The sequence below is a fragment of the Vombatus ursinus genome, unplaced genomic scaffold, assembly GCF_900497805.2.
Source record: "Vombatus ursinus unplaced genomic scaffold, bare-nosed wombat genome assembly UNPS02010548.1, whole genome shotgun sequence".
NCBI lineage: Eukaryota > Metazoa > Chordata > Mammalia > Diprotodontia > Vombatidae > Vombatus > Vombatus ursinus.
In genome coordinates, this window is record NW_020950326.1 from 6,437,712 (window position 1) to 6,450,983 (window position 13,272).

The following is a 13,272-nucleotide window of genomic DNA, read 5'->3' on the forward strand; positions in this document are numbered from 1 at the left end:
GGTTGCACAGGTTGTCAGGAGAGGAGCAGAGTGTGAGGATGGGAAAAGGGGACACTCACTGACATTGGCTCTTCTTCCCTGGTATTCTAACAGCTTGGCTATAAATCCTTCTAAATTATATGATATTAATGCTGATTGTAGATAATAATTACTATATTTTGTCAAGTTGTTTTATTTTTTGTTTTTGGGGTGGGGGGGGTTCATTCCCTACAGCATGAATCTAGAGAAACATTACTGGGATTCAATATGGTGAATTATAGAGCATGTAAGAATTTGTGGAAAGCATGTGTAGAACATCACACATTTTTCCGTTTGGATAGACCACTACCACCTCAGAAGAATTTTTTTGCACATTATTTTACTTTAGGTTCAAAGTTCCGATACTGGTAAGTACTACTTTCATTATTAATGTTTTGATATTAATTGCTGAGTTTTTTGGAAGTCAAATTCTAGTTTATAGTACTATATAATGTTCAGGGTACCTGGTCGTGTTAACCATATAAAAATCTGATTTTATTTATGTAAATTTGGGCACAGATTTTGTCCATCTCAACATGTCTTTGTAAAGTGATATTTAAGCAGCATGCTCATTATCACCACTATTATTCAATAGGGTACTAGAAATACTGGCTTTCGCAATAAGAGAAGAAAAAGAAATTGAAGGAATTAGAATAGACACTCAGGGAACAAAACTTGTCACTCTTTGCAGATGATATGATGGTGTATATATACTTGGAAAATCCTAGAGAATCAACTAAAAAACTAGTTGAAATAATTAACAGTTTGCAAGATATAAAATAAACCCACTTAAGTGATGAGCATTTCTCTAATTACCAACAAAGTTTAGCAGCAAGAGATAGAGAAATTCCATTTACAATAATTAGACAACATCAAATACTTGGGAGTCTAGCTGCCAAGACAAACCCAGGAACTATATGAACACAATTACAAAATACTTTTCACATTAAAAAAGTTATAACTAAGCAGTTGGAAAAATATTATTTGCTAATGGGTTGGCTGAGCTAATATAATAAAAATGACAATTCTGCCTAAATTAAATTGCTTATTCAGGGCCATACCAATCAAACTACCAAAAAATTATTTTATAGATCTAGGAAAAATAACAACAATTTATCTGGAAAAACTGAAGGTCAAGAATATCAAGGGAATCAATGGGGGAAAAAATGTGAAGGAAGAGGGGCTAGGTATGCCAGATCTCAAACTGTATCACAGAGTGGTAATCATCAGAACAATCTGGTACTGGCTAAGAAATAAAGTGGGGGGTCAGTGGAATAGATAGTGTTTTATAAACCCAAATATCCAACCTTTTGGGACAAGAATTCACTATTTGACAAAGACTGATGGGAAGACTGGAAAGCAGTTCAGCAGAAACTAGGTATAGGCCAATATCTCACACCATATACCAAGATAAAGTCAAAATGGAGAAATGATTTAGACATGCAAATTAGGGGAGCATAAAATAATTAAACTGTCAAATCTATGGATAAGGGGAGAATTCATGATCAAAAGATAGCATTACAAGATGTTAAATACATACTTTTGATTAAATTAAAAAGGTTTTGCTTGTGCAAAACCAATGTAGCCAAAATTATAAAGAAAACAGAAAATTAGGAAGTTATTATAGTGTTTCTCTGATAAAGGCCTTATTTCCCAAATATACAGAAAACTGAGTCAAATTTATAAGAATGCAAGTCATTCCCCAATTAATAAATGGTCAAATGATATGAATACGCAGTTTTCAGACAAAGAAATCAAAGCTATCTATAGTCATATGAAAAAAAATGCTCTATATACTGTTGATTGGAGAATTGCAAATTAAAACAACTTTGAGGTACCGCCTCACATATATTAGATTGGCTAATATGACAGAAAAGAAAAATGCCAAATGTTGGAGAAGATAGGGCAAAAATGGGACACTAACACACTGTTGGTAGAGTTATGAACTGATCCAATCATCTGGAGAACAGTTTGGAACTATACCCAAAAGGCTATAAAATTGTGCATACCATTTAATTCAGCAATAGCTCTAACTAATTCTGTATCCAAAAGAGATTTGGGGGGGGGGGGGGGGCAGGGCCCTGTATGTACAAAAATGTTTGTATCAGCTCTTTTTTCTGGTAACAAAGAGTTGGAAGTTGAGAGGATTGCCCATCAATTGAGGAAAGGCTAAATAAATTGTAGTATGGGATTGTGATGGAATGCTGTTGTGCTATAAGAAATGATGAGCAGGGTGCTTTTTAGAAAAACCTGGAAAGATTTACATGAACTGATCCAAAGGGAAGTGAACAGAATCAGTTGACCATTGTATACAGTAACTGCAATATTGTAGGATGATCAACTGTGAATGACTTAGCTCTTCTCATCAATATAGTGATCTATGACACTACAGTATAGTGATCTAAGACACATCCTGAGGACTCGTGATCAGAAATTCTATCGCCCTCTAGAGAAAACGGATGGAATCTGAATGCAGATGAGAGCATACTTTAAAAAAATTTTTTTTTGTGGTCTCTGTTTTCTTTAACAACATAACTAACGTGCAATATGTTTTGTGTGACTACACATGTATATCAAATTGCTTGCCATCTCAGTGAGTGAAGAGGGGAGAGAATTTAGAACTCAAAATTTTAAAAAACAATGTTTTAAAAAATTTTATTTGTAAATGCTAATACATAAAACATTTTAGAATTTTTTCAAAAATGAAACTACAACTTCTCAAATTACTCTCTCCAAAACCAGTCTCAGCCCTGTATGAAAATAAGATCTTGATAAATTATTGTTTATAATTGATTATAATGATTTTAATATTCTTTATAATGCTAGAAAAATACTTCCACTTAAGTCTACTTTTATTGTCTGTAAAAACAAAGCCTAAATTACAGTAAAGATACAATTAGTCATCATATTGTGTTTGGGAGTGCCAACCAGTTTTCAAACAGTTTGCGCAAAAAAAAAAAAAGTCAAATACAGGAGGGAGAGGGGAGGTGAGGGAAGGAAAGAAAATTTGGAACTCAAAAAAATTTTAATTTGAATGTCAAAAATTGTCTTCACAAGTAACTGGGGGAAAATAAAATATATTTTTTAAAAAGTTAAATATGTGGTTAGGCAAAAAAAACCACAAACTAGATTTAATATTCTCTGTCTGTTGTTATGAAGCTCTTCCGTCCTCTAAAAGGTAGATGACTATTTGAATATGTTGAATGGGCATATGTGCTATATGTCATAACTGAAATAGAATGATCCCTGAGTTCCTTTCCAACTCTAATATTTTGCTTGATTGCCTTAAAATAGTACATATATCATTATTATATATAACATGTAATTGTGATAATATATTACATTTTATTATATACAATAACCTCATGTATTACATGTTTATTGCATATGCATATATTATAAAATATTAAAATAAATAAGATACTACAATGTTTATAGAGCAAGAGGGAAAAAGTTTGAACTCTGCCATGTTTCATTTTTTTATCTGGAAATAATCTGTCTTCCTAGAATAATGCAAAGTGCCAGCATCAAATAAACTTAATTTTAGGTAAGATATAACCATTGTTTTAGTTAACCAATCTCTGATTTCCACAAGCTCTCAAACCTCTCTAAAACAAATTGTATGCCAAAGGTAAAGCAACTTTAGCTGTCTCCATGGTGTAGGACACCCAGAATCCAAAAGTTTTTTTTTTTTTTTAATGAACAGAAAACTCCTGCAGTTTTTGTTTTTCTTTCTCATATGGATGAACAAAGTAATAATATAGTACTTGGTTGATGGATGAAGTGAAATTCCAAATTCTATTTTATTTGTGAAGAAATGTTTACATAAAAGTTTTAATTCTCAATTTTCCATCACTGGCTTTGTCTTTGAATTGTTAATTAAAAAGAATAGCACGAGTGTATTCAGCAACCAAATACTGTGTTACCAATTTCCTTGCTCGTACTCCAAGAAAAGTGAAATTGATGGGGGAATTTGAAATTAAAGACACTGCTGCAACTTGGTTTTTAATAAATTTTTTCTAGCCAGCTCGAGTTTATGATTCATTCTATCCTTGTCACTGCACTTTTTATAATAGAACTAATTGGTTTAGCTGTGTTTGGGTCTCTTAGTATCATGTTTGTCTGAATTCTTCTACTTCCTAAAAAAAAACAAAACCCAGACATTTGAAGTGATAGAGTTATTAACAGAATAATATTGTTCATAGTCATTTTTTCCCATTATTGTGTAAATTTGTTTCTTTTAGTGGGAGAACAGAAGTCCAGTCTGTGCAATATGGCAAAGAAAAGGCAAACAAAGACAGAGTATTTGCAAGGTAAGGTACTGCTATTTTAGCCCTTGCATGAAAATTATACTGTACTTATAGGACCATCATTTCTTTCAGCCATTCCAGAAATCTACAAATTAGCAAATATTTATTGAGCATCTGCTACTTAGAAGGCATTGTGGGGGACTTGAAGAAGTACCCCCTGCCTTCAAAGAGTTTTCAGTCTTATTGAAAAACAGATACGTGGAAAAAAATACATAGGAAATTAAGTAGCCCAGTATTTAAATAAAACTACATTACAGTTACAGAGGTCATATTTCAAGGTAGTATGTGATTGTGAGATGAATTATATAGTTGCTGTAAGATGAATTATACAGTTGCTGTAAGATGAATTATATAGTTGCTGTAAGAGTCCGGAGAAAAGAGACATCACTTCAGACTGGTTAGTCATGGAGGAGAGAAGAGATAAAATTTGAGCTCGGGACTTGAGACAGATTTCCATTGATTAACACAAGGGAAGAGACCATTAAGTGAAAGGAAATGGTGTTTGCAAACCATTGTATACAAACTTTATTAATTCTGCATAAATGGACACTCATATTGATCTCATAGTAATTAGAGTACAAACAAAATTGTTTGAATAAAGGAGTAAGTCTTTTGGAGCATTCAAGGTGTAAGGTGATAGTCTACTGGCCATGGTAACGGAAGGTAAAAGAAATGACAGATAAAAAAAAAAAAGAAATGACAGATAATGTAAAGGAAGAATTAAAAAGACATGGTTATCGAATTTGGAGGGCAAAGTAATCACAGTTCAAACTATTAACAAGCATTTAAGTACCTGCTATGTTTTGGGCACTGTGATGAGCCTCAAGTATGCAAAGAAAAAAATACTCCCCAAACCTTCAAGGAATTTACATTCTAACTTGTACATATATAAGCATTGCGTGCACACGCGCACACACACACACACACACACACACACACACACACACACACTCTTAAAATAAGTACATGGTCATTTTGGGAGGGAGAGCACTAGCAGCCAGGAGAGTAGGAAGGACTTTATGTAGAAAATAGCATTGGAACTGATGAAACACTCAATACTTGGTGATGTTTTGGAGACCTTTCAATAGAATGGAAGAGGCAGAAGCCCTGCTTTGGAGTTTATGGACGAACAAGTAGAAAAGAAATAGAAACAGAGCGTAGACTACACATTTGAAAAGTTTGTCAGTAAAACTAAGGATATTTTCCTCTACTTTTTTTGCAGTCCACCCATAATCCTTTGGTGGGCCGCAGGTTATGCAGGCCTGCTCTGTACCATGCTGCAGCAAATTAAGTTTGCTGCCCAGCTAGTGTATGTTAGCATAATCAACAGAAGACTAATAAATCCATTGCTGAGTAGCAATGAGGGGATCAATTAAAATGAGAGCACAAAATGAGATCATTTGTAGTGAATCAAGCCCATGGTTCACTGACTTTGTCAAATACTTCTTTGTACAATAGCAGTCATAATGGGGGAAAAAATGTGAGTAGGGATGATCCAGAGCTGGGATTTACCCCATAGACATGAAAGTGCACTGTTTTGTTCATAATGGTGTTAATCCCTCAAGTAAGAGGGATGCAACAATAAAATAATATTTTTAAGACCCTTGAACCTAAACATAACTGTGCATTGTAAATATTTTCCAAAATTTAGAGCATTAGTGTTATATGCTTTGGCAAAATTGGCTGTTCCATTGTCATGCACAAGGAATTTTATTAACTATTTGCTTGCATGTTGTAAGCACTCAGTAAGTCTTTATTAAATTGAAAACTAAAAATCTAAATAATTCATTGTGTTGGTATTTGGGTGAAGGGAGTTGTTTTTCTTTTAAAAATGGTCTTGTGTCTAAGTCCTAAAAGTAGACACACCAACACAAAGATAGTTCTTGCCTTTAAAGGAGCTTATATTCTGATGGTGGAAACTTCACACTTAGGGAAGTGGGGGCCAAGGCAACTTGAATTGGGAAAGTTAGGAATGGTAATCTTTTCCCATAAGGGAATAGGTGGTCATGATGAATTAATAAGTGTTTAAAGTCCTACTCATGAATTTAAGCTGCTTGGCCCCAGTTTAACTCATAAATGGAATAGAAATGTGGCTTTAGGTCAGAATAGACTAACTAGTTTTGCTACCAAATGGTAACATAAGCTCACTGCATTCACCTATGTCAGCAAAACAATTCAGTTGAGCTTACTGTTTTCTTGTTCAGTCTTTTCAGTAGTTTCTAATTCTTTGTGACCCAGTTTGGGGTTTTCTTGACAAAAATATTCGAGTGGTTTGCCTTTTCCTTCTCCAGCTCATTTTACAGATGAGGAAACTGAGGCAGACAGGATTAAGTGACTTGCCCAGGGTCACACAGCTAGTAAATGTATGAGGCCTAATTTGAACTCAGGAAGATGAGTCTTCCTGACTTCAGGCCTGGTGCTCTGTCTGTTGCGCCACCTAGGTACTGTTTTGAGCAGTGTGCTAAATGTGTTAGGTTCAAAGTTCTGTGTCATGTACCAACATCAAAATGTCCTTTTTAATTACTTTAAATCGTAGTAGCAACTTAGATATTTAAATATATCTAACTTGAGGCTATCTTAGTCAAATTATTTCTTATGGTGCACTGACATTTATTCTAAATTCTGTTAAGGTACGTATACCTCTACTTTGGGTAATTGTCAGTTATTTGTAATCTGTACTTGGGAAGTCTGTGAGTTAAAATGAGTAAAGACTTCAGTATTCCTATATTAAACACAAATTTTGGAATGAGGAGCTTTAAAAAAAAACCCACAGTAAGGCTTAGTACAAAAGGTATTTTGTCATAAAAGATTATTGCACATTGAAGTTTTGTACTTTTCTGAATCTTTCTATTAGAGGAAGTGTGTAATCTGTATGCATAATTCATTTTTATTGACCTAAGTTGAAAATTGAGATAAAACTTTTTTTTCCTTGTTTTGAAGCTGAAGAGCACTTCTAAATGATTCATTTCTTTTTTTGTAACTGAACCAGTACTAGTATTGGGTACTAGTACCCTAGACCATTGAAATAGATGTGAGCCCACAGGAGTAAGGACCTTATAGAACTTTAAGATAGTTGGATGTTTTATCTGCTTACAAATGAAAAGAATAAAATTGTCTTGCATTTTTCTGTTAAAAAATGTTCCTTTAACACAATTTACCTTATAATGAATCAGTAAGTATTTATTAAGTGTTTTCCATGTACCAAACACCTACAAAACCAAAAATGTAACAGTCTCTGGCTCAAGAAACTTAGATTCATTTGGGAGAGATAATAAATATACGTAAGATGGATATAGATATAGATTAGACGTAGAGATATTCAGACCTAATCTCTCTCCTGCATCACCAACTGCCTCTTGACCATCTCAAATTGGATGTTTATCTATTGACATCTCAACCCAGCATGTCCAAGATAAAGCTCAATTTTTCACCCCAGACTTTCCATCCATCTTCCAAATTTCCCAATTCCTATACAGCACATCATCATCCTCCTAGTCACTTGGGCTCACAACCTTGCTGTCATGCCTAATTCCTCACTCTCACTCCCCACCCCACCCCTGCCATGTATTTAATCTGTTGTTTAGTCTTATTGTTTTCTACCTTCACAATATCATACTTGTTTCCCCTTCTCTCCACTCACATAGCCAATTCTCATTCCCCTGGACTGCTGAAGGAGCCTTGTCCCTGAAGGAGATGATCTCTCCTTCTTTCTCTCGCTACTCCACTTAGTTGCCAAAGTGACTTTCTTAAGTTATAGGTCTGCCCATTTTACCCCTCTACTCAATAAATTCCAAAGACTCCTTTTACCAAAATGATCAAGTTTTTTTAAAAAATTAGTAAGTTTTTATTGCTATCTTTAGCATTTAAAGCCCTTAACAGACAGTTCCCTTCTTGCCTTCCCGGTCGTCTTACTCATTCCAGCTACCGAGACCTACTTGCTATTCCTCACACTCACAGCTCTTGTGACCGTCCCTCTTCACAGGTTATCTCCTATTCATGGAATACATTTCCCTTATCTCTAATTCCTAGCTTTCCTCACTTCCTTCCAGACTCGGCTTAATTCCCACATTATGTATGAGGTCCATCACTCCCCAAGTGTCTCTGCCTCCTGCTAGTCCTGAGATTACCTTCCATTTGTTGTTGTTGTTGTTGTTCAATAGTAACTGACCCTTTTATGACCCAATTTGAGGTTTTCTTGGCAAAAATACTGGAGTTGTTTGCCATTTCCTTCTCCAGCTTATCTTACAAATGAGGAGACTGAGGCAAACAGGGTTAAGTGATTTGCCCAGGGTCACACAGCTAATAAGTTTGTGGCTAGATTTGAACTCAGGTCTCCCTGACTCCAGGGTCATTACTCTATTCGTTTTGCCACCTAGCTGGCCTACCTTCCGATACACTGTATGTTTTATGTACAGAGTTACTTGAATGTTGTTAAATTGTGAGCTTCCTGAAGGCAGGGGCTTTTTTGCCTTTCTTTGTATACCTAGAACGTAGCACATTACATGGCACATAGCAAGAACTTAATAAATGCTTGTTTACTGATTGAATTCCTGACAAGAAGGCACCAGGTGCTGAAGGATATGGAGTAAGTGGCATTTAAGAAGAGCTTTTAAAGAAGCTAGGGATTCTCTGGAGAAGAAGAGAGGCAGAAGTGCATCACAGGCATAGGAGATAGTTCATGAAGAGGCACAGGCATGCTAGATGGAATGTCATGTGTGAAGAAAAGTGGTAAAGTCAGTTAGGCTAAACCAAAGAGTGTAAAAAGGATTGCTGTATATTAGGGCTGAAAAGGAAGATGAGAGCTTGCTTGTGAAGGGCTTTAAAGGCCAAACAAAGAATATTTTATTCCAGATGTAATGAGGAGCCATTACAGTTTAATGAGCCAGGAGAATGATAAGGTAAGAATTAAGTTTTATGATTATCACTTTGATAGCTGTGTGGAGGATGGATTGGCAGGGAGAGGAGCAGGGAGACCAATTAGTCTCCTGTCAAGTTGAGGTGAAACATGATAGTAGTAGAGAGAAAGGAACCCTATGCGTGAGGCAATATGGAGGTAGAAATAACAGGATGACCTGTAGTGGAAGAGAAGATTACATATGTAGCAATATTATGGCTCTTGATGTAGTTTAGAGAGTATATTCTTTACCTATATAACAGCAGTGGTGTCATTTGTTTATGACTAATATGTATGCTTTGCGGTATGCTTCTTTGCAGCTTTTATTATGCACCTTTGTCATATGTCCCATTGCTGTTGATGGTGCACATAAACTATGTGATTAGTTACAGCATCCAACCCTTCCATTTCTCCTGAAGTTATCACAAGTCAACTTGGTCAGTGGAAAAATAGTCCTTTTCTATGATGACCTGTTCTGTGACTCATCTCTTCTCAGACTTGGAATAGCCTATTGATTACCACTGAGAAAGAAATCCTTTTTAAAGAAATTGTTCCCCTCCTTCATTGCCTAACCCGGATATCACCAAATCTTCTCTGGTCTTCTGTGCACCCAAGCAGATATAATCTCTCGCCTTTGAGCTTTCGTTGTATTTTATTTACATTTTTCTTATTCATTTGCCATGTATATCACATTTCCTCTTACTAAATTAAAAGTTTCTGAAGACGGGGACCATATTTTTTTCATTTGTATAAACTACAAAGTGCCTAGCATACTGTGCTACACATAGTAGGTATTCATTAAGTATTGATTGACAAAACTATATAGAACATGAGATTGGATGAGTTCACCATGTCATGACTTGCTTTTGAAAATCATTTGAATCTCAAAACATATCCAGTGAATGATGTTTTCAGGTTAATATTGCCTACGAAATACTTGGAATATCTTTCCTTATAGGTAAGGTCATTATAAGTCACAAGTTTTCAGAAATGTACGAATATTTTTTATCCGATTTGAAACTTTCTTAATGGGCATTTCTGTTTTTGTAGTCATTAAATAAAATATTTCACCTTTAACTTGGCAGATGTTTTATAACCAAAATCAATCACATTCAGTGTACTACCAGTACAGATCAAATCCCATTAGAGTATGTTCCAAGGGACTGTCCTAATTATTTAATTGTGCTATAATACATTTGCCTCGAGTCTTGCTGGAAATAGTAGGCCATTAGCTAAAGGTTGGAAATCTTTTTAGACAGATATTTTTGTTGCAATATAGGACTCAACTTGTCTTAATTAGCATCATTATTTTAGACAGTAATATTTGGCCCTTAGTTTCTAATCTTGTAAACTTTCTATGAAATATCTTAACCTTATTCTAATGACATGACTGTACCTTCAAGAATACTTCATAGCTTTAACAACTGCTAAATTAATTTATTTCACTAAAATATTAAAGATATAGAACCCTTAGTGACATATTATCTACTGAAATTCTAAAAAATAGAATAAATTTCTTCTTAACATTTTCTATAAAATAGAGGCTAATTTTTCCAGCAGTAATTAGGCAAATTATTTTACTTGAAATTTTTTTCTTTTTTTTTCTTTATAGCTTCCTAGAAGTATTTTAGCAGTCTTGTTTGGTATATTTTATTGTCTGAGGAAAGAGAATAAGAGTGTACCCACATAACAGAAAGAGTGCCATGGTCAGAAAATAGATCTTACCACACTGCTAAGTCACAGATACAATGTGGTATTTTTTTCTCTGAAATTTCCACACACAACAGGAAATAAAGACAGCAAACTTGAGTGGGTGGGTCCCAGTGGTTAAAACTGTTAATAAAATAAATACCTGAAATTTACTTTAGATACAAAAGAGTTCAAGTTATATTTAAGATAGTAACAGAGTCATAAAGAATCCTGAACTTCTAGCATGTATAAGGTGAGTGTGTTTAGTTTTTCTTCAAATGAATCTTTATCCCACAAAGGAGACAAAAGCAAACTGTTTTAGCTCTTGCTCAGGAATTGAATGTTCTTGTAGAGTGCAGTTAGTAGGTTGTTACTTAACATTTATTATCAGAGTTGAGATAAGGAATTGATTTTATGCATTTTAAGACATAGTCTGTTTGACCTGTCTGTTTTTAATAAACTAGGAAGGTAAGGTAGTATTTTTTTCTTTTCACTGTGACAAATTTAATACAACTATGAATGGAGAGAAGGTGACACATAAATGAGATGTTATGAAGGTAGAAACAAGACTTGGCAACAGTTTGGATATATAGGGAGAGTGAGATTGAGGAATTAAGAATGACACTGAGGTTGTGAGCCTGCATGACCAGAAGAATGATGATGCCTTATACAAAAAAAAACAAAAACAAAAACAAAAAACCCACTAAATTTAGAAGATACAGGAATGATTTGGTGGGAAACAGTGAATTTTGTTGTGGTTATATTGAGTTTGAGATGTCTACAGAACATTGAGTTCCAGGTATCTGAGGGATAGATAGTTGGTGATTTGAAAACTGGAACTCAGGAAAGATGTTAGCACTAGATATATGGATTGAGAATTATCTGCATAGAGGTGATAATTAAATCTGTTGGAGCTGATGAGATCACCAGTTAAGATAATATAGAATAGGGTTCTTAGCTTATTTGTTTTTATATAATCTATTGCAATCCTTAATCAATCTTATGACATCTCTGTATACCTTCTCTGAATAATTATTTTAAATGCATAAACAAAATAGACTACAAGAGAAATCAATTATATTGAAATAAGATACTAAAATTTTATTTAAGCTCATGGAATGCAGTTTAATTACCCTGGAATATAAGGAGAATAGGGCCCAGGACAGAGCCTTTGAGGCTCTGATTAGCAGACATCAGCTAGATGAAAATCCAACAGAAGAGGCTGAGAAAATGCAGATAGGCAAGTATAACAACCAGGACAAAGCAGTGTTAAGAGAAACTAGAGAGAAGAGGGAATCAAAGGCAATGGTGTTAGACGAGGTCAAAGTCAAGGATTATGAAAATCCCATTTGATTTGGCAGTTATGAGATCATTGATAACTTTGTATAGAATATTTTCAGTTAAATGGAGTCAGCAATAGAATTGAATGAAAAGAAAGGCTATGGAGGCCAAGTACATAAATGACTTTCTCAAGAAGTTTAGCCAAAAATGGGAGGAGAGCTATAAGATGATGGCTATTGGGAATGGTCAGATTGGAAGGTTTTTAAGGATGGTGGAGACATGGGTGTTTTTGTAGGCAGATGGAGAGACTGAAGATAAGTGAGAGAATGAGAATAGTAGAATAAAGCATGGGAAGAGGCAGGAAGGGTATGATATTGTGGCATTTATATAGGAATTTTGAATTTATTGATTAAGAAAATGAAACACTTTGGGATGTGCAAGATCAAGGGTATGACCGTCCCATTTTGTATCTGAGTGAAGTGGATGACTAGGTAATGGGAGCTGAATAGATTAAATAGTTTTGAGTTAAAAGAGAGAATATTTGGGGCCCAAGAGATAACAGTGGCTAGGATCTGCAGTGAATGACAATTTTAGATAGAGGTAACTTAAAATAGGAGAGGTTGGCAATTGAGAGTCTGAAGTGTCAGTGAGGAGAAAAAAGTATTCTGACTCCTACTTTGGGACCAGAGATGTAGGGTATGAAAGAGAAGGTACAACCAGTACTGGAAAGGATGGCTACGGATGCATTTTCTAGGGGAACAAAGTCTCTGTGAATTCCAGAAGATGAAAGGAGCATGGGAGGATGAGGTCTACAATTAAGGGTAGTTGTTTAATTTTGAACACAGTGGAAGGGGTAAGCAGATCTGGAGTGGGTTGAAGGATATTTTGGAATTTGCTAGGGGAAGGAAGATATGGTTTATTGTCATGGAGATTTGATGTAGCTAGTATGGAGAGAATCAAGATAGAATGAAAATTTGTTAAACATTGGAGAATGAGTTCAGGCAAAGTGTAGCTGATTGAAGGCGGGTGAGATGCACATTCTAAATCAGATTACAACTTGAAAATTTTAGTATTTCTCTT

At 34.9% G+C, this 13,272-nt stretch overlaps 1 protein-coding gene across 3 annotated transcripts in view; it reads left to right on the top strand.

The window, feature by feature from the left end:
- PTPN4 (protein tyrosine phosphatase, non-receptor type 4) overlaps nucleotides 1-13,272 on the top strand; it is a 235,644-nt gene that overhangs the window by 164,325 nt on the left and 58,047 nt on the right. For all 3 annotated transcript variants that reach the window (XM_027854730.1, XM_027854728.1, XM_027854729.1), the window contains exons 12-13: nucleotides 214-386; nucleotides 4,263-4,331. In XM_027854730.1, coding sequence (XP_027710531.1) covers nucleotides 214-386; nucleotides 4,263-4,331 — 242 coding nt within the window. The remainder of the gene's footprint in view (nucleotides 1-213; nucleotides 387-4,262; nucleotides 4,332-13,272) is intronic.